The sequence below is a fragment of the Hippocampus bargibanti genome, linkage group LG19 (genome assembly GCF_051943395.1).
Source record: "Hippocampus bargibanti isolate YZ-2025 linkage group LG19, ASM5194339v1, whole genome shotgun sequence".
Lineage (NCBI taxonomy): Eukaryota > Metazoa > Chordata > Actinopteri > Syngnathiformes > Syngnathidae > Hippocampus > Hippocampus bargibanti.
In genome coordinates, this window is record NC_142752.1 from 11,108,992 (window position 1) to 11,129,198 (window position 20,207).

A 20,207-nucleotide genomic window follows, 5' to 3' on the forward strand; every position below is an offset into this window, starting at 1 on the left:
CGCACAATAAGGCATAGCCCTACGGGCGCACACACACTTTTTAAATACCTACATAGAATGGACACACATACTCGTAAGCCTTCACTGTTTTATGCGGTTACGCTCACAAACACACGCAGACACACACACACACACACACACTCAAGAACAAGCAAACACATTACACATACATTGACTCAAAGGCGTACACACACATAGGATGAACAGTCTCACAGGCCTGCGCAATCGCACACCCTTTCAACATACAAATCCAGACACGCGCACAGATGCGCCTGGCGGGCTACTGCCGCGCCTTTCCCACATCACAGGAGAAAATGTTCTCTGAAAGGCCGTCCAACACCAATATGCTGATGGCAAAGGGGTAAATATGACGCCTGCACCCACTTAGTGAGTGTATGCGTGTGTGGGGGGAGGGGAGGCTCATTGTTGGATGAAGAAGGCATCATGGTGTGTGGCCCCCAAGATGACATTTTAAACCACGTGAGCGTCCGCAATAATAACTCACTTTCACTCAAATGCACTTGTGGTAAAGAGTCGCCTGGCGGAAAGCTTTGAGAGTCAACATTTCCCGGACTTAAGCCGCCGAAATGGACGCTCTGGTGTTTATGAAGTGGCCATTGGTGGGACAAATTCCCACAATGTCACTGGGATGAGAAAAGCTGCAGTGCAGGTCACACCCAGCCTTTATGAACATCAAAGGAAAAATGGTTGGCTATCCGAGCTACACGAAGGCGTTTGTGGGATTTTGAGGTGCCCTGAAATAGGCATCAAGGAAGGGATAAAACAAGCCAACTTAGTTCCCTCTTATATTTCACATGTGCGTTTGCTGAACGTGTTTGGAAGAAGCGCTGGCTCCTTCGATATCAGCTGTTGTACTTACCATGTCTGTGTTTTCAACAGCGGCGAAATGGTTGTCGCAGTCGGCACCCTCAAAGTGGACCGTCCAAGTTCCAGGCGAGCGAGGGTGCGGCGTCAACCGGCAGAAGCCTGGTGGGCAGAACAAACACTTACGTAATGTCTCTCTCATGTCTCACACAACAAAAGTTTGTGAAAGTTGTCACATCCTCAACTGATTTGATCTCAACCAAAGACAATGTTGCTCTTCCTTTGAGTCAAATCAAAGGCCAAAAAAATGGGTTGGATGTGGGCGGGGGGTTAATCCTCCCACAGAAATTCATAGAAATGTTTGATGTATTGCACTTCTTTCACCTCAAGTACTCTTAGCCAATGAAACATTCCAAAATATTCCATCAGCAAATAAGTAAATAATTAAACAGATTTTTGAATAAATCATTTATTTAACTCTTCTTTTCCTTTCGGGTTTTCCCTTCAGGGGTCGCCACAGCAAATGTATTTAACTTATTAATAAATAGAGAAACAAAAAAAAAACAAGATATATAAATAGTAAAATAAATAAATAAATACAGAAATAGTTAAATAAATAAATGATTTGATAAACAAACAGATAAATAAATAAATAGTAAAATATTCTTTTCCTTTCGGCTTTTCCCTTCAAGGGGTCGCCACAGCGAATCAGTGTCCTCCATCTTCAGAGGTTTGATTCGCAAGCTTTTACGTCGGATGCCCTTCCTGACACAACCCTCTGTATTTATCCGGCCTTGGGACCGGCACAAGATGACACTAGCTTGTGTCCTCTTGTGGCTACAGAACAAGTAAAATAGATAAATAAATACATAAATGGTTAAATAAATAAAAAGTTCAAATAAATAAATGGTTTGCTAAATACAGTAAAGTCTCGTTATATCGATATCGGATATATCGATAGTCCCGGTTATATCGATACTATTTCTATGCACGCACGGAGAAAATTACATGCAAACAGGGTCGGATATATTGATAGTCCCGGTTATATCGATATTTTTTCGGACTCCCTTGAATATCGATATAATGAGACTTTACTGGGCATGCAAATAAATAAATACATACAGAAATAGATGTGCTATTTAAATCGATAAATCTGTTGTTTGAATAAATATAAAAATAATAAATAAATGGATACATAAATAAATTAAGAAATAAATAGATTAATAAATAAAAGGATAAATAAATGGATAAATAAATAGAGGGATACATAAAAATGGATAAATAAATAAAAAATAAATACATACATCAATAAATAGATAAAAACATGTTGTTTTCCTTTCGGCTTTTCCCTTTAGGGACGTCACAGTGAGTCAGTGTCCTCCATTTTCAGAGGTTTGAGAGAAATAGATAAATAAATAGGTAAATAAATAGAAGGTGACCCAAAAAGATGCGTACCCATGAAAATTTCAATTGTGGCTTTGATTAAAAAGCTATTTATTTCAAATAACAACCACACATTATTCAGTTTATGGAAGACCATTCACCAGAGTTTCAGCTATTTCTGTCAAATTTTCGTCAATTTATGGCTTTCCCAAGATGTGTTCCAAATGTCCACCATTTCATTGCAGGCAAACCTGTACTCGTCTGACAAAGTTGTCAATACTCTCACACACTCCTCTCTCGGGAGAAAACATTGCTGGGACTCAGTAGGACGCATCTTGTTGGGTCACCCTCCCGAAAGAGGAGTGTGTCAAAGTGATTGACAACTTTATCAGACGAGTAAAAGAATGAATGAATGAATGCTATTTTTTTCGGCTTTTTTCTATACAGTTTGTGTCAAATGTCAAACGACATCAAGGGCGGACGTACCTCTCTGCAGCAGCGGGTCGAGGAAGTCCTGCAGGCCGTTGGGCAGGCTACGCACCACGTCGCACGAGTAACCGTCCTCGGGCAGCAAAAAGGGAAGCTGCAGGTCGGGGTCCTCCTCCAGTTGCACTTCGCGGCCGTCGCTACGCGCCAGCTCGTCTGCCGTGTTCTCCGCCACCGCCACCACGTGATCGATCAGCTCCTGGTGGGGAGGGGGGAAGAAAAATGTGTCATCGTAGCTTATTCTTTCTCGTGTTTTGTATGTTTGAATAGTAGTAAATGGTTCATAGAAGGTCTGTTTTGGATCTAAATGCTGAATCAATCCTGGAATAGGAATATCTAATTTCGTGTCCATTTTTTTTGGTGTATCCTGGATATTTCGCCTGAAAGGCAAATTCAATTGCAAAGTTTTGGGGAGTAGTTTCTAACGACAAGACAGCATTGCGGTCTTACAGTGGGGATATAAGGCTCGTCGGGAGCACAGTGGTAGTTGGTCATGAGCGCGTGCAGCTGCAGCGAATTGAGCTTGAAGCAAGTGCTATGGATGTTCTGGACGTCTTGCATAGAGTACTTGTCCATGGTCAGCAGGGTCGTGGCCTACAGGACACACACACACACACACAGACAAGTCTTAGATGAGCAAGATTGACAAATTGCTGTTCAAAATAGCCGCAAAAAAATCTTAAAGTTGATGTGTCAAAATAATGGGGTCACTTGTCTAAAAAACTGAAATGGAGTAGATAACCTAAATGGAACTTCTGTCCATTTTCATGATCGGTTGGGGCGCAAAAATCGTCAGCTGTGAGGTGGCTTGCGCTGCAGCGACGCTCACCTGCACGATCCGACTGAGGTGGCAGTCGGCGGCAAGCTCCAGTCCCTGTTTCTCGGCCCAGGCTTCGATATGGCTGAGCTGCTGGCGCAGGATGGCGCCCCAATAGTGGCAGCACAGGCCCGACTCGCTGTCCGTCACCAGCTTGTTGAAGAGCCACATGTTGATGAAGTGGAAGAGTTGCGAGAACAGCTGGATGGTCAGTGCCGCGTTGACGCGACACCGACGCAGCAGCGACATGGCGCCCGTCAGCGTGTGCAGGACATCCTCTATTTAAAATAAATAGACAAATAAATAAATGGGTTTGGGAGATGAATAAATCAACAAAATAGATCCATAAATAAATCAATAGACATAAATAAATAAATGAATACATACATCCATAAAAATAAGCACAGAAATAAATCCAGATGAAAAATAGAAAAACAGATGATAAATAAACAAACAAATAAATGTAAAAATAAATAGATTGATGCTAAATAAATAAACTTAGCTAAATAAATAAACATACAAACAAATAAATAAACTTATAAGTAAATAAATAGATAAATAAATGGGTGGGGAAGATAAATAAATAAAATAGATAAGTACATCCATACATAAAAATAATCAAAATAAAAATAAATGAATGAACAAATAAATAAATAAATAAATGAAAATACATCAATAAAATTGATACATAGATAAAATAGATACATACATGCATACATAAAGATAATCACATAAATAAATAAACAGATGATAAACAAACGAATAAATACAAAAATTAATAAATAAATCGATGTTAAGGAACTAAACAAATAAATAAATAGCTAAATAAATATACAAAAAATTAAATAAACTAATAAACTAATAAATAGACAAATTGATAAATTGGGGTGGGAGATAAATAAATAGATACATAAATAAATAAATTAAAATATATACATAAACGAGATACATACATAAAAATAATCACATAAATGATAAATACATAAACAAATGAATAAATGTTAAATAAAAATAAATAAATACAAAAATACATAAATAAATAAATATACAAACAAATAAATTAATTAATTAATAAATAAACTAATACATGAACAATTGAACAACTTAACGAACCGTCGCTTATGCCTTAAAGGACAACCGACGTCACTTTTTTGTTTTTTAACTGACATCAGAAAAACGTTTTATAGCATCTAAAATAGCCATAACACGCAGTATGATATTTTTAGTCAAATGCAAAACAGCAATAAAAATGACTTAAAGTGTCCAAAATCTGCAAAAAAAATGAGCTGCGAATTGGGCATTTTCAGAAAGTCCCGCCCCCAGTTCGTGACGTCACGCCAAGACGTCTTACATTGCTTGTGAATCAAAACAATGGCTTCAGATTCAGAGAATATGCTTTCTTGTTACACATCCAGTTATGAATATTATTCAAATAGTTGTCCGGAGTACACAACTTGTCCGGAGACGTCGGTTGTCCTTTGAAGGACAACCGACGCCTCCAGACAAGTTTTGTCCATAATTTCTATAAATCGCTTCAAATGACTTCTACTGAGCGTATTTTACAAAGATTCCACCGCCTATATATATATATATATATATATATATATATATATATATATATATATAGCTATATTATATATATATATATATATATATATATATATATATATATATATATATATTATATATATATATTTTTTTTTTTTTTTGACGTTTGGTGACGAATCCTCACGTCATTTCACTGAAGGAACGCCCCTGACCGAGAAAGGACACATTGTAGTAGTGCTTTCATTCACGTCAATGCATTTTGCAATACTTTGTTTGGTCTGAAAACTTCGTGTTGATCCGTGTTGATGGCGAAATTAGAAGGAAAACACAAATAACACGATGGTGAATCCTTGTGTGTTGCACCGAGCATCTATTTGATATTCACTGACAAAAATTCTAAGGAAATAATCAGCCCTTTTCCACGGACTTTGTCGCCATCTTTTGGGTGCTAAATTTCCCTCCCAGATACCTCAAAATGACAGAGAATAAATTATTTAATCGATTGCAAACATGTTTGCTTCCCTCTTCAGAGCTATTTGAATCATATTCATCACTGGATGAGTAACAAGAAAGCATATTCTCCGAATCTGAAGCCATTGTTTTGATTCTCGAGCAATGCAAGACGTCTTGGCGTGACACCACGAACAAGGGGGCGGGACCTTCTGAAACTGGCCACTTCCGGTTTCAAATTGAAGTACTTTTTAGACACTTGAGGTCATTTTTATTGGTGTTTTGCATTTGACTAAAATATCATACTGTGTGTTTTGGGTATTTTAGATGCGATAAAACGTTTTTTCTGATGTCAGTTAGGAACCAAAAAAGTGATGTCGGTTGTCCTTTAAGAAAAGTTCATTTGTATTTTTTTAAGTGTATTACCTATCTTGGGTCTCTGTGGATTGTGCTCCTCAGGGTCATCCAAAAAGGCGACCATGTAGTTGTTGAGGTCAGCCTGCAGGCAGTGCACCAGGTACCTGCGAGAGGGCAACGTAGGCCTGTTCAGAGCTTTGAGCGAAGATTAAGTCATGTTGCTTCAGTGAGTGTGTGTTATTGTCTCATGAAAGTGAATCGCACTGACTTGAAGGCCATCTGGACAAGGTGCGCCAGAACATCCTGAGCGTCCAGCGTGACGCGGCTCATGTCACGGTCCTGCTTGATAAAGTTGAGTAGCTCTGAGGCATTGGCCATCCAAAAGGCCAGCGCGCCCGCAATATTCTTCTGCTTCTAAAATGTCGCAAACACATGCACAGAAGATGGAAAAGTGTCACATTGACAGCGTCCATCACCACCTTACATGTCTTGTTGCTTTCAGTGTCAGCCAAGAGCGAGTTGTTACTGGAAGGACAGACTCATGCCCAGCAGCCGCCGACCCCTTTCCTCTCCCCACAAAAAGAATTGGTCGGCCAATCACCTGAGACCTCATGGCGACACCAATGACCAGTCGTGCGGTCAATAATTCAAGTCACCAGACAGCAACCTCCTCCTCCACAACTTTGTCTATGCTCGTCGCCACCACTTTGTGGCCATATTTATTTCCTTTCGGGATCAACACTGAATTTCAAAATTATAATAATAATAATAAATTTCATTTATAAGCACGGTTCAAAACTCTCAAGGTCACTTTTCAGTCACAGGCTAAGTTTTTATGTGGGTGAGCAGCGGCATCCACACGCGCCAGCGTTCAAAGCTAGAAAGCTAGCTCGCTAGCTAACAGATAGCCAATAGCTAGTTAGCTAGATAGCTAGCCAGTTATGGACAAATAGAGACCTAGCTAGCTCGATAGATAGCTAGCCAGCTAGATAGCAAATAGAGAGCTTATGTTTATATTATTATATTATTGTTAATTACATTTGAACCTATTTGATACACTGTGTTTGATTTGATTTAGATTTTTAAAAAATGAATTTATTTGCGTTCATATGAACACGCTCGGCGTGTATGTGGGGTAAAAAAATGCACCCGTTTGTGGCGGGACTGACTGTAATCAAATGTTTAAAAAGCTCGTCCATCGTAAATACATTTTCAACACGCCATTTCTCCTTTTCAGGATTGCAAGTTGCGAGACATGTAATTGGATTTAGGAATTGGATTGTAGCAATTACTCCACTGACAATTGCAGTATTAAGAAAACTTTGCATTCATTAATCGTTAAAAAAAAATCTTCATAAATTGTTCTGAGATGGAAGTAAACTTTAAATTCAAGATGACTTCCTGGCACAGTAGTATCTCCACACGTGTTTCATCAAGCTCATCGGGGTTTATTAATAATGATAAGATAACAGTATTATAACACCTAACACATTCAGTAATGCAGTCCAAAACTTGTTACAACGTACCTCAAGGGACGTAAGAACATTTAGTAATAATAATAATAATAATACATTTCATTGATAAGCGCCTTTCAAAACTCTCAAGGTCACTTTACAGTCACAGGATATCTCTATGTTAAAGGGGTAGAAACCTAAATTGGGTAATTTGAAAGGGAATTTGACCAACCAGTGGGTTTTTATGAAACATTTCAGCTTCGAATAACAATGTGCAATCTTTCATTGGTTAAAACAAAAATAAAATGTGACTCTTTTGTTTTGAAACAGCATCGAAAATATCTTTAGGGCACAGGTGTCAAAGTCAAGGCCCGCGGGCCAAATCCGGCCCGCCACATCATTTTTTTCGGCCCGCGAAAGCAAATCAAACTTGTTAAATTCCATGATGATTGCTAAAATCTGAGCCAAAATTTCATATTTTTGGATGTCAACCACAATAAAAGTCATTAATCTTGACTTCAGATTTGAAAACGAGTTATTTATTAATTTGCTGTGTGCTCTATATGTAATATTTGAAGGGATTTAAACATTCTAATGGGTTCCCCAAATTCATAACGGCCCTCGACAGGAAACCATAACTACAATGTGGCCCGCGGCAAAAAATAACTTTGACACCCCTGCTTTAGGGGCACACAAAGTCGAAATTAACTGTTGGCTGTTGTAGGGTGATTGAACAAAAATGCCAACACAAAATATCCATGAGAGGTGCAGGTATTATTTTTTTTGCCAGATGTGATTACCATACTCACATAATAATAATAATAATAATAATAATAATAATAATAATAATAATAATAATAATAATAATAATAATAATAATAAATTTAATTTCTAAGCGCCTTTCAAAACTCTCAAGGACATTCTACGCTGTAGTATCTGTGACGTTAAATGTGTGTGAGGGGCGTGGGGGTGATCACTGCAAAGCATTTGAAAATTTGGCTTCAAATTTTTATGATTGACTATGAGGTTGAGATTTGGCGTCAAATGTTGGTGACTTTATTATGTGATTATTTGGATTGACATGAACTACTAATTTATTTTCATTATTGAAAAGTATTTCATTTATTTCACATTTTTTAAGCTAAAATGGTGTAAGACAACAAAGAAGGCAGCGGTGCTAATTGTGTCAGGATTGTTTGTAATGACAGTTTTGTTGCCCTACTATAGAAATGGAGGAGGCAGGGCTTGCTATCTGAGGAGCTGATTGGTTAATATAATCCTTCAATCAGAGATGGCACTCATCTATCTCGGCCCACCTAGAGGGAGGAAAGGTCAAAGGAATGAAGGGCAGGGTCAAAGGAACAAAAAAGAGAAAACCAACTAAATCATTGTTGGGAGCAGCCTGGGGTTGTTAGGGAGCCGAGCGCATCCAAAAATGAAAAGTTCCCCAAAAAAGGAACAAGACGGGTGAAGCGTTAAGAGTCGTTCATACACAAGCGTCACATCACACAGAAGACGCAAGGATGCAACAACTGCACGGCCAAGTAGTGTAATTGCTTTCAAGTCAGCCGCTGGTGATTCGTGTTGGTTTTAGTGGCAGGTCCCGGAAGCTGAATGGAATCATTAGTCAAGGATGATGTCAAGTTTTCCGGCTGAAGAAGGTTGTGTTCTTTTTCCTTTTGTACACAAGTGCCTTGACTTATGAGATCAACTTGTTCCCAAACAAAAACTGGAAAGATCTTTGTTTCCTTTTTCATGTATCAAGTGTAGCTTTATATCAAAAGAGCACATTGCAATCATATGATGCAATAAAAGCAAAGGTAAACAAATGTTTGGTACTGTACATATGCGTCTGTGTAAGCTCTCAGTCGTACATGAGTGGTCAATCGATGAAAGGGTTTATTCAGCCGTTATCTGTACTTCTTTGAAGGTGTTGGGCGTTTCGATCCTCATCCGAGAAGTTTCGTCAGCGAACTAAAAATGTTGCTGGTAGCTTCAAAGAAGTACAGATGACGGCTGAAGAAGCCTTTTCATACTGTACATATTGTGGATTTGTGGGTTGGATGTGGGCCTTTTTGAGGCATTGACTTGTGAGTGATGTTAAGTGCGTGAGCACAATTTTTTTTAATCGCCTCACAAGCCCCGCAGTAGTTGCTAAATTTTAAATGATAAAAAAAAACAAAAACAAATGAGACCTCAAAAATAACAAATGAATAAAATAAAGCAACCAAATCAAGACCTGCCAAAAATACAAAATAAAATACAATAAAAAAATAGCCAAAGTTGGGGCACTCGTATGTCAAGGAACTAGGGTACATTGACTGTGTTTGTTTTATTTCACATTGCTGTTAGAGTAACACAAATAAAGTAGCAACAGCGGCAACAAACAATTGGGTGGGGGTAGGGTGAGGAAAAAGAACAAGAAAGACAGAAAAAATATGGAAGAAATGTTGAGTAATGTGACAAGGTTGGGCGCACAAAGCCTGTTGAGCATATTTATTGACTGTAAAAATCAGCGCAAATATTTGTAAGGTTGAGATGGGATTCTCAGTTCAGTAATAAAACTTTCAATAAAAAAAACAGATCCAGGGACAACACAGACTATTTGCTAAGTCAATGAAATCAAAGACGATAAAAAGAAGAGATTTTTTTTCTGGTCGAACAGCGCCATGGTGGCTGGCAGACTAGTTTTCATCACCCCCTTTCTTTGAGTGCGGACGTGGTTTGTTATCGAGTGTATTTCTTTTGCGATTATGGGACCGAAAAAGACCCCACCACAGGCTAGTGCGAAAGGACAACCGACGTCTCCGGACAAGTTGTGTCCATAATTTGTAAAATGGCTTCAAATGACTTCTGCTGAGCGTATTTTACAAAGATTCCACCGCATATAGCTATATTTTACGTTTTAAGTCTTGCGCTGAAAATTCCGGAAGTCTTGTTTTTGAGTTGGTGACGAGTCCTCACCCTATGTCACTGAAGGAACGCCCTTGACCGAAAAAAGGACACATTGTAGCAGTCCTTCCATCACGTCAATGCATTTTGCTGTACTTGTTTGGTCTGAAAACTTCATGTTGCACCAAAAAGAGGCAGAAGAGGGCGACAAAGCTCCGTGTAAGGAATTAATTTATTGGTTAATTTAATGGTTTCTCATGGGAAATAAATGTTCGGCGGATGAACCTTTCGCCTGACACACACTTCCTGGGAACCAATTAAGTTCGTGAGCTGAGGTATCACTGTATTTTTTATTGGCTTTCTGACTAACATGGCTGCCAAGTTAAGAAAGAGAAATCAGCTCATGATTACAATTCCCGTTCAATAACATACTGCTTATCAACGCTATTTCTGCCATCACATGTAGCAGGCGACGAATCAGTAAATTAGACATTTGGACTTTTAAACTGTGATTTTCTACAATGGTGATTCAGAGTTAAGAGTTGTCATCATGTTCTCATATGGATGTTTGATATTTTAATGTGCACAAAAGAGCCTTTAATTTCATTTAATGAAAATGTTAACTGGCCAACCATGGGAGGGGAGAGAGAGAGAGAGAGAGAGAGAGAGAGAGAGAGAGAGAGAGAGAGAGAGAGAGAGAGAGAGAGAGAGAGAGAGAGAGAGAGAGAGAGAGAGAGAGAGAGAGAGAGAGAGAGAGAGAGAGAGAGAGAGAGAGAGAGAGAGAGAGAGAGAGAGAGAGAGAGAGAGAGAGAGAGAGAGAGAGAGAGAGAGAGAGAGAGAGAGAGAGAGAGAGAGTGGAAGAAAAGGTGATAGAGTATGATGATGTGATATCCTACCTGATCCTGTTCGGGACTTTCCTGCATGGACGGAAGTGGAAGAGGAGGAGGAGAAGGAGGAAGGACACATTTCACAGGACAAAGAGAAAACACGTCAACAGCTACACTATGATGACACACACACACAGACAGACATGACTTTCATGATGGACAATGAAGTTTGTCACACACAATGATGAAGATCAGCATCTTGTTCGAAACCCTCGCAGCTTTCAAAATGACTTTTATGAATCGGTCCACGATCGAGAGTATTTGACCATATATGCGTTTTCCTCTCCTGTCAAGGTCAGCTCAGGTTGTGCGAAAATGATAAAGTAAATTTTGAAGTCAGATTTTATGTATCTGGATCCGAAAAACAAGTTCACCATGTCAACTTCTCAAACTGTTATGTCATCAACTCTCTTCCATCAAAATATGGTCTACTTCTTTTTTTAAGGTGCTTTTTAGAATGATTTTTGTCAATGATAAAAATCAACCATTTTCTTTAAATTGTTCCTGAAAATAAGCACATTTGAACTGAATTAACAGCATGTCATTTTCTGTGCTGAGTTACCACCTATAAATTCTCCAAACATACATTTACGCAAACACTATTGCGTAATATCATTTGTACTAGCGATTAGCATACCCGAGCGGAAGACAAGACAGACGGACATACGACCAGTGGCATCACAAAGGTGAAGTGTGGGGAGACGTGCCACGCAAAAAGATAACCAAAAACCATAACGCCAACGGACGGGAAGCGGACGAGGAGAAAGAAGAAGATCAAAGTGCTCACCTGGATGACGCCCTCCATCATGCTCACCATCTTGTTGACGATGGCGATGACTTTATGCGTGCGCTCCGATGGAGACATGTCGGGCCGGTAGGTGGGAGACAGCACATAGCGGCACGCCATATACAGGACGTATGTGGGCGACAACTTGAAGTGCACCGTCGAGCTATTGGTGTAGTTGATGATGGCCGACAGGAACGTGTCTTCGGCTGCAGACAAAGTCAGAAAAGGTCAAATACACATGTTGGCAGAGTGATATCAATGTATCGTTACTAAAAGCGGGACTACTTGTTTGCCCGCAATGAGAAGAAAGGAGCGTCAGCGCAGGGCGCAGATTCGTATGTGGAACTGTCGTGGCTTGGAATTGAAGCGGATTTACGTGGGACGGGAGATGAGAGAAAATTTCTTTTCATCAATGGACACTACAGCTTTGTGTGTTCAACATTTAGCTTGTAGCAGACGTGCATATTTCACCATGACGTCCCTGATCCTGATCTCTGAAAGGAGGCTTTGATCGTCTCCTCTTTCATCTAGAACTGCTTCATACAACAAAGAGAAGATGTTTAAGATTAAATGACTGTCTATGTCTTGTCTTTTGTCACATTATTTGTAGTTTTGTTTTTTTGTTGACTTTAAGATGGCGCCGCGAGAGTGGCTGCCTTTACAGCAGCTCTTGTATTTATTTTCTAAACTTTGCTGCTGTTAAATGTACATTTCTCCGCTGCGAGACTAATAAAGGCTAATCCAATCCAATCCATGATGTGTTAGCATTAAGATAACAGATTTATAAAACCATTTTAAAACACGAGTATGTTATCTCTAAACTACTTGAAGCCTCTTTTTTTTAATAAGTTCACCTAAATTTCCACCTGTTTCCAAAAACAATATGCAACCCCGTCCCGGTTTGTGTCAAGTAAGCATTTAGACTCACAGTTTTCTCTGAACTCGATGCTAGCCGGCAGAGTCAAATCGGACCGGTTGGCCGAGCCATCCTGATTCCGGCCGTCCTGCAGCTCGCCTCGTATCATTGGCTTCACCATCCCACGTTCCATCTCCAGCTTCCCCGAACTCTGCTCACATCAAGTGAGTGTGAAATCACTTACTTTGATGTTACGTAACAGACACACACCAAGCGTGTGTGTGTGTGTGTGTGTTACCTTGCTGGTAGGCATGGCGGGTCCGCTGTGAATGTCACCCTGGAGGTCAAAGGTGGTTTCGGGAACGCTGCTGCGGCAGACACAAATAAAAGCAACGTCAAGATGGAGGATGTCTCATAACGACACCTAAGTCGGACGTAAAAACAATAAGGAAGCAGAACAAAACTCTTCCTTGTGTTTTCCAGAGACAAGCTGCCTAGCGTAATTCTGTCTAGTAAAAAAAATGGCTGCATGAACTGTCATGTACAAATACGGTACGGTACTGACACACACGCAAATGTTGTTTGCATTGGCTGTAGAAGGAGTTGCCAGCGTGTGCTGACCCACACAGCTAAATGTGACTTCCAGCTGTCAAGAAGCAGCGCGGATCGAGTTTTAAACGTGTGGAAAAACAATCCAGGGCCAAGTAGTGTTTCAAGTGACAAAGTCAAACAGTTAACTTTGCCAAACATCACAAAAAGCACACTCAGACATTTGTTGACATGTCAAAGGTCATCCAAATGTACAGACGTCCCAATCAACATGGATCCTCGTAACTTCTAAAACTCGGAACTGGCCTTCAGGGTGGCGTTGCGTGCGAATTGAAGTCATCGAGACGAAATGAAACAAATGAAGCTACTTTACCGCAAGCCGTGACCACTCCTCTCAATCATCTGTCACTACCAATATGTTGAAATCATATTGGAAAATCATACTTGTGCTCTGTTTCTCACCGACCATGCAAATGCTGGACCCGAAAGGGAGGAAAATGAAGAAGCGCAGGAGGAGGACAAGTAGGTGGCCCCACCCTGCACCACGTTGATAAGATTAGAGGGCCCGGGGAAACCTTGCTCAGGGTCTCCTCTCATTTACTCTGATGTGTCACTTCTTTCATCTCAAACCTCGCCGTCGTGTTTCGCCCCCTTCACAGATGGGGAGCATCTCTTACTATCACTCCAACCACAACCACAACGGCGAGGATCGCAAACTCAAAGCAGATCCAAACGCAGACCACAGAGTTTGACAAGAATGACACTCAACAACATCAAAAATAAAAGTCATGTGACACAGCTGATATTAAATCCAAAGCTCAAGTTGCCTCACCCAGATTTGTGCCTGGCGCGCATGCCGGCGGCAGGCTCCCTCTTGACGCCCTGGTCGTAGAGCGGGTCGACGAACTTGAAGACGTGCGCCGATCCGAAGCGCAGCGTAGCACCCGAACGCAACGCGGCCGTCTCGCTGATGCGTTGGCCGTCCACGAAGGTGTCGGCGTCGGGGCTCTGCGGCGTCACCGTCACCAGGCCTTCGCTGTGCGTCAGGTTGCAGTGATGAGGCAGCACCCCCGGGCCCAGCAGCTGAAGTCACACGCGCAAACGTCACACACCCTCACGGCACAATGCATCTTTGAGAATTTTTTCTCGGCTACCTGGATGGCTCCGTCGTCGGTGCAATCCGAGCCCACCTCGGTGATGTTAAACTGGAGGCGGTACAGCTTTGGTTTGTCCCGTGAATCCGACCCATCTGAAAAGCAGGGAGGCAATCAATTAGATATAGAAGAAATGAGGGGGAAATATTTTGAGGGGGCACTCATTTTAGGAAATGAAAGTCATATTCATTCAGTGTCATTCAAAATGTCTTCTTTTTGGGATATACAAATTAACACTTCATTATTTGTAATCATATAATTTGGTTGATCATAACATTTAGCTCCCAAAAGCACCAAATTGACAAACGCTAGTCATTAGGTCATATTGTCCAAAGTCTGGCCCGGGGAACAAATACGACTCGTGGTCAATTTTCATCGGGCCTGCAGCCTCCGTCATAAAATCATAACATCTGGTCCGCATGTAGAATTAATACATTGGACCAGTGGTTCTTAACCTGGGTTCAATCGAACCCTAGGGGATCGGTGAGTCGCTCTCAGGGGTTCGGTGGATCCTCCGCCACAGAGGTCCACCCCTCAGTCTAGACTGCAGTTAATAGGCACAGTCAATTGGGGGAAGGGTTCGGTGAATGAGCATATGAAACTGGTGGGGTTTGGTGCCTCCAAAAAGATTAAGAACCACTGCATTGGACAGTAGCACTGTTACCTGCATGTGTTGAGCGATGCCCTGTAGAGGCTAAATTTGGAACAGCAAATTAGTATGAGTCATTGACTGAATGAACCCCCCAATGTTCTAAAATGGCGATTTTCTAAATGTTTACATTTTTCTAAAATGGCGACAAGAGAAAAGTTGACTGTGAGGACGGACGGTTCAAGGATGGGTGGAAGTTGGACTATTTCTTCACGTAACAACTGTTGTCTGCCTCATTTGTAAAGTGACAGTTGCTGTTTTTAAAGAGTTCAATGCGAAGCGATTTATTTCAATTCATTGCTGTCATATGTAAAGAACCTCTGACAAAGTTTCGCCCCCTATATTTTTAGCACACCAAATCTGGCCCCCTTTGCAAAAAGTTTGGACACTCCTGCGTTAGTCGATGAGAAGGTTTCTTCAGCCGTCATCTGTACTTTTTTGAAGGTGTCGGACGTTTCGCCTCCTATCCAAGAGGCTTTGTCAGCGAACTAAAGTCTTACTGGTCGTATCGGCCATATTTATATATCCCTAATGTCCATACATGGCGGCGCCGGACACAGCTATGATAGGTCCTCATGCGTTAGGTGAAAGAAATAACTGAGAGTCTGACTTTTTCAACTGAATGATAGACATTTGTGAGTTTTTGGATTTGTTAGAATGTGCCTATGTACTTACAGCCTGTTATTTCATATCTACACATTAAAATACAGCTTTTTGAATAAACGATCAGAATAATGTAAATTAATGGGTGAGATCGTCTGGTGAGTCATCGAAGAGGGAGTTTAGTACAAGTAAAAGGAAAAATAGATCATAGTGAGGAGAAGGGAAAGTTAGTTCTGGTGAAGACACACACAAAAAAATTGGATTTTTTTTTCCTGACACACAATATAAAAAAATAGATATCAATACCTTCTCCCCTACCTCTGAATGGTCGAAATTTCTCCCATCATTCATGTGCATCGTGAACACTTTCTTGCCCTTTTAATCTCTTCTTTTGGCATTTACATGACAAACAAAGCCTACACATAACAGTTGAGAGAGGCTGTGAGGTGCAACTTTGTTACCTTCGTGATGCCGATAGGCGTAGTAGGCATAGTGATTCCCTCGCCCTATCACGGGAAGACATGCACAGGGGGCGCACACGCACACACGCAGCGGCAGTGCCACGATAAAAAGTAGGGAAGAGAAGAGACACAGGGTGAAATTTAAGCTGAAAATGTGTTAGGCAATCAGATGACAAGATTCGCTAGTCTTCGTTCGTTAGACGTTAGTCTTCAGGCGTGATCGGTTAGTGTGATTGAGTGGTAGACAGGGAGTGACGGGGAAGCAAGAAAAAAGATTGTTAGGTAAAATCAAGTTGAGTTGTTTATGTTTTTCAAGCCTCTTCGTGTATTTTGCCACTTTTAGGCTAGAGGTGCAATAATTCATCAAAAATGTTTTTTGAAAAAGCCTTGCAACTGTCCAAATCATCAAAATTTGATCCGCTCTGGGATTTGTTAGTCATTACAGTGGTTTCCAAAACTAAATTCTACAGACACACCCACGGTGAATAACGTACTTAAAGTCTGTGGTAGCGAAGGAGTCCGTCATGAGAGATTTTGACCAGAATGTGTTTAGGCACTTGTGATTTATCATCTTTTGCAGATTTTTTGGACTTGAGAATGTCACTTATATTTTATCACAACCTCAAGCATCTGGTTTTATATGGTGAAAAAGGCCCCTTTTGAAATACCTAATAACCAGACAACTGCAAGAAAAAATGCTCGCCCCACAAGTGTAAATGAAAAAACCAGGTCGCCAATTTCGAAGCTGTAATTGGGCAAAGTATGGATCTCCATTTCACAACGCAATGTCCAATCATTTCAAAGTCAAGTGAGGATTTTTCCAGGCTGGTATTTTGAACATTCCCATCATCGTCCTAAAATTACACAGTGGCAGTTGGCATGGAGTAGGTTGGATTATACGAAGACTTCAACATCAATTTCATGTGCGATTAAACTTCTAAGAATTGTCAACAACATGAAGACTTCACCAATGGTTGACCCGGCTTGTTTTGCTTCTTGAAACGAGTAACAGTGACACCACGTGGTCAACGCCTGTTCCGGGGACTTTTGCTAGTTCACTTTCAATGAGATGTGCTAGCCATTGCGTGTATGTGTGTGTGTGTGGGTGCGTGATCGGGTACCCGGGCTTAGCTCCACCAGGTAAGGCAGTTTTTCAGGCGGCAGAGACACGAAGCTGTCTCTCCCTTGCAGGCCTTTATCATCTGCTTTCCTCATCTTTCTCATCTGGTAGTCAGGTGGTCTCTTTTTCAACTGGAAGACCAACGCACCTGCACACGACACCAAAAAAAAAAAATTGACAAGTCAATGAACTCAACGTCAATGAAGTCAACATCACAACAAGCTTCCCATCACAAACAGCTCTTCAACCACAGTTCCATTTTACTGTCAAACATAACACACATGTATTGAAACCATTCAAATTAGTCAAATTACTCCATCGACAGGCTTTCAAAGAGCATTTACAGGGATGTATTGGTGTTATAGGTCTGCAAAAAATGTAAACAAACACAGACAAAATACAGAGAATATTTCCAACTGTGACCTTCTATAAAATTACTTATCCCTCGCCCGTGCATTAAAATTGCCTTATTTCATTATACAGTGATACCTCGGTTTACGAACCCCTCGGCTTACGAACTTTTCGGTTTACGAACGTTAGATTTATGAACATTTTACCTTGGCATACGAACTTTACCTTGGCATACAAACTTTTTTCGTACACTGAACTGCCTCGCGTCTTTCACGAACGAGCCCGTTCTTCTAACAACAAAATGGCAGCTGACTGTTTGTGTCCTCTATTCCCCGCCCCCAGTCTTCGGTTAAAGCCATGTGATTGGTCAAGAACGCAGCAGTGAGGGGTGGTGGTTTAAACATTCATGAGACAGGCAGACGACAGTGAGAGAGTTTAAACTTTGATAGTTGAAAGGCCGAGTGTACACTGCAAGGTTGAAATATCCCATCAATCAGGCTCCACAAACAAACCGCACAAGCCACTTGATGCAAAAAGCTATCAACCCAGCTAAACAGAACACAATTGATGAGGAACTAGATAAAATGATCGCAGAGAAAGCACCTACAAGGGATCAGTCCTCAAGATGGTAAAAGAAGAAGGTTACGTTCCTCATCAAGTGTTCAATGCTGATGAAACCGGCCACTCCATTCCATCAAGCCATCAACGACCATCGCAAAGGTAAATAAAACGACTTTATTAAACAGTACAGTTTATTTCTTTAATTATAATACCATAGCAAATTTATTGTACATAAAATAAGGTATATTGTGTGTAGTTTTAAGGCTTAGAAAATTAGAAAGTAGAAAATTATGTTTTATGGGTACCTGGGAACGGATTATTCGCATTTTAATGGTTTCCTGTGGGATTTTTTTTGGGATACACACTTTTCGCCTTACACACTCTGTCTGGGAACTAATTAAGTTCGTAAGACAAGGTATCACTGTATCGGAATTTATGTGAGATGGAAAAAAACTTAAAATACTGTCGTGTATGGCATTGGTGTGATTACAGTATGGTGTGTTTAGTTTATTTTTCTGGCTATTCCTGTTGTTTTGTAATTTGATCAAATTTTTCATATAAACAGTTTTTGGATAGTAGATTTTTGCATTTTATTACTTGTGTTGTTTCACATTCATTTTGTCACCATACTTCACATACAGGGCATTTACCGTAGTCATTTCTTACATAAGGGATTTATATTTTAAGGACAGATTGGTCACTGCAAATATGGTTTCTTACTCGAGAATATTTACTGTATTTCCCAAGAATGTATTATTTATCCTCTGCTAAAAACGACTACTATTGCAATTGAGGTCCAAGTCAAACAGCACATGAGTGAACACATTTGGGGTACTTCTAATTCATTTTAAAAGAAAAGAGATAGAAACATTATCAAATACAAGACTGGTCACGGATCATACTAATAAAGTGTATTCCAAATAAAGTCTATTCCAATCCAAACAAACTCCTGCTGTAGTTGTAATGTTGACAAAGCAACACAAGGAGGCAGTATAGACATGCAAAAATCTATCTTGCCTCTGTCAGCAGGCCAATCCCTGAAGATCTGCAGGGGACATTCGCCATCATCCAGGATGACCTCTTTAGTCGACTTGTCATCTTGCTGTAGAGCAACAAGACAAAGTTGAGATTTTAATAATTCACAGATATTTACCAAATGGCGTAGTTTCATCTCACAATCCTTTCATTGTGAGATGATTAAAAGATTTTCAGTCGTATTCTTATAATACTCCCTCCGGGACAGCACAACAATAAAATGTCTGGCCGATAGTTGACGAGCAGTTGGCAAATCAAAAACATGAAACTACATCACTATTATTTGTAGCTTTCTGTTGCTTTTTTTGTGCATGCACACAAAGGCCCATCCCCCAGAATGGCTGACAGGCGAGCGTGTTGCCGAGCTCACTAACCTAATGGACTTTTGCTGTGATGCCGCCGCATCAGCAAATAAATATAAGCAGTGTGCATGTGTGTCCTTGTGTGTGTGTGTGTGTGTGTGTGTGTGTGTGTGTGTGTGTGTGTGTGTGTGTGTGTGTGTGTGTGTGTGTGTGTGTGTGTGTGTGTGTGTGTGTGTGTGTGTGTGTGTGTGTGTGTGTGTGTGTGTGTATGCGCACACATGCGTGTGAGGTGACTCTGCGGAGGCTGTGGAAGACAGCCAACCCTCAGCATCTGCTCTCTGCGTGAAAGTCATTCGATTGCTTTTTTCCCCCAGAGCTTTAACATGTTGTGTGTTCAATTATGTGTGTGCACGGCCGCTTCAATGGCCTGTGACAAAATACGGAGTTTAAAGACAGCGCCTAAAGTGTTATCTCACTTTACTTGGACACCACAGCTGTTTGGTCTTGATTAGGGGTGCGGCAATCAAACATTGTTTGTTATTAAAGCAACTAACAAATTGAGTACTGACTTCAATGGAGAAGATTTTTTTTCGGAATCTTGAAACAAAATGGCCAATAAAAGCATCACTTTCTTTGTCGACTTTGGGTTTTACATGCCAAAAAAAATGTGAGTGTGCGTG

At 40.6% G+C, this 20,207-nt stretch overlaps 1 protein-coding gene across 18 annotated transcripts in view; it reads right to left on the minus strand.

The window, feature by feature from the left end:
* Positions 1 to 20,207, minus strand: part of afdna (afadin, adherens junction formation factor a) — an 83,979-nt gene that overhangs the window by 36,723 nt on the left and 27,049 nt on the right. For 12 of the 18 annotated variants that reach the window (XM_089021394.1, XM_089021393.1, XM_089021392.1 and 9 more), the window contains exons 7-21: positions 19,208 to 19,292; positions 17,280 to 17,426; positions 16,159 to 16,203; positions 14,446 to 14,540; positions 14,124 to 14,374; positions 13,041 to 13,110; positions 12,815 to 12,953; positions 11,887 to 12,092; positions 11,109 to 11,129; positions 6,135 to 6,280; positions 5,936 to 6,030; positions 3,524 to 3,789; positions 3,145 to 3,288; positions 2,695 to 2,893; positions 881 to 987 (exon numbers count right to left, since the gene is read on the minus strand). In XM_089021394.1, coding sequence (XP_088877520.1) covers positions 881 to 987; positions 2,695 to 2,893; positions 3,145 to 3,288; positions 3,524 to 3,789; positions 5,936 to 6,030; positions 6,135 to 6,280; positions 11,109 to 11,129; positions 11,887 to 12,092; positions 12,815 to 12,953; positions 13,041 to 13,110; positions 14,124 to 14,374; positions 14,446 to 14,540; positions 16,159 to 16,203; positions 17,280 to 17,426; positions 19,208 to 19,292 — 2,016 coding nt within the window. The remainder of the gene's footprint in view (positions 1 to 880; positions 988 to 2,694; positions 2,894 to 3,144; positions 3,289 to 3,523; positions 3,790 to 5,935; positions 6,031 to 6,134; positions 6,281 to 11,108; positions 11,130 to 11,886; positions 12,093 to 12,814; positions 12,954 to 13,040; positions 13,111 to 14,123; positions 14,375 to 14,445; positions 14,541 to 16,158; positions 16,204 to 17,279; positions 17,427 to 19,207; positions 19,293 to 20,207) is intronic. The other 6 variants (XM_089021396.1, XM_089021406.1, XM_089021407.1 and 3 more) reach the window with 3 other exon arrangements.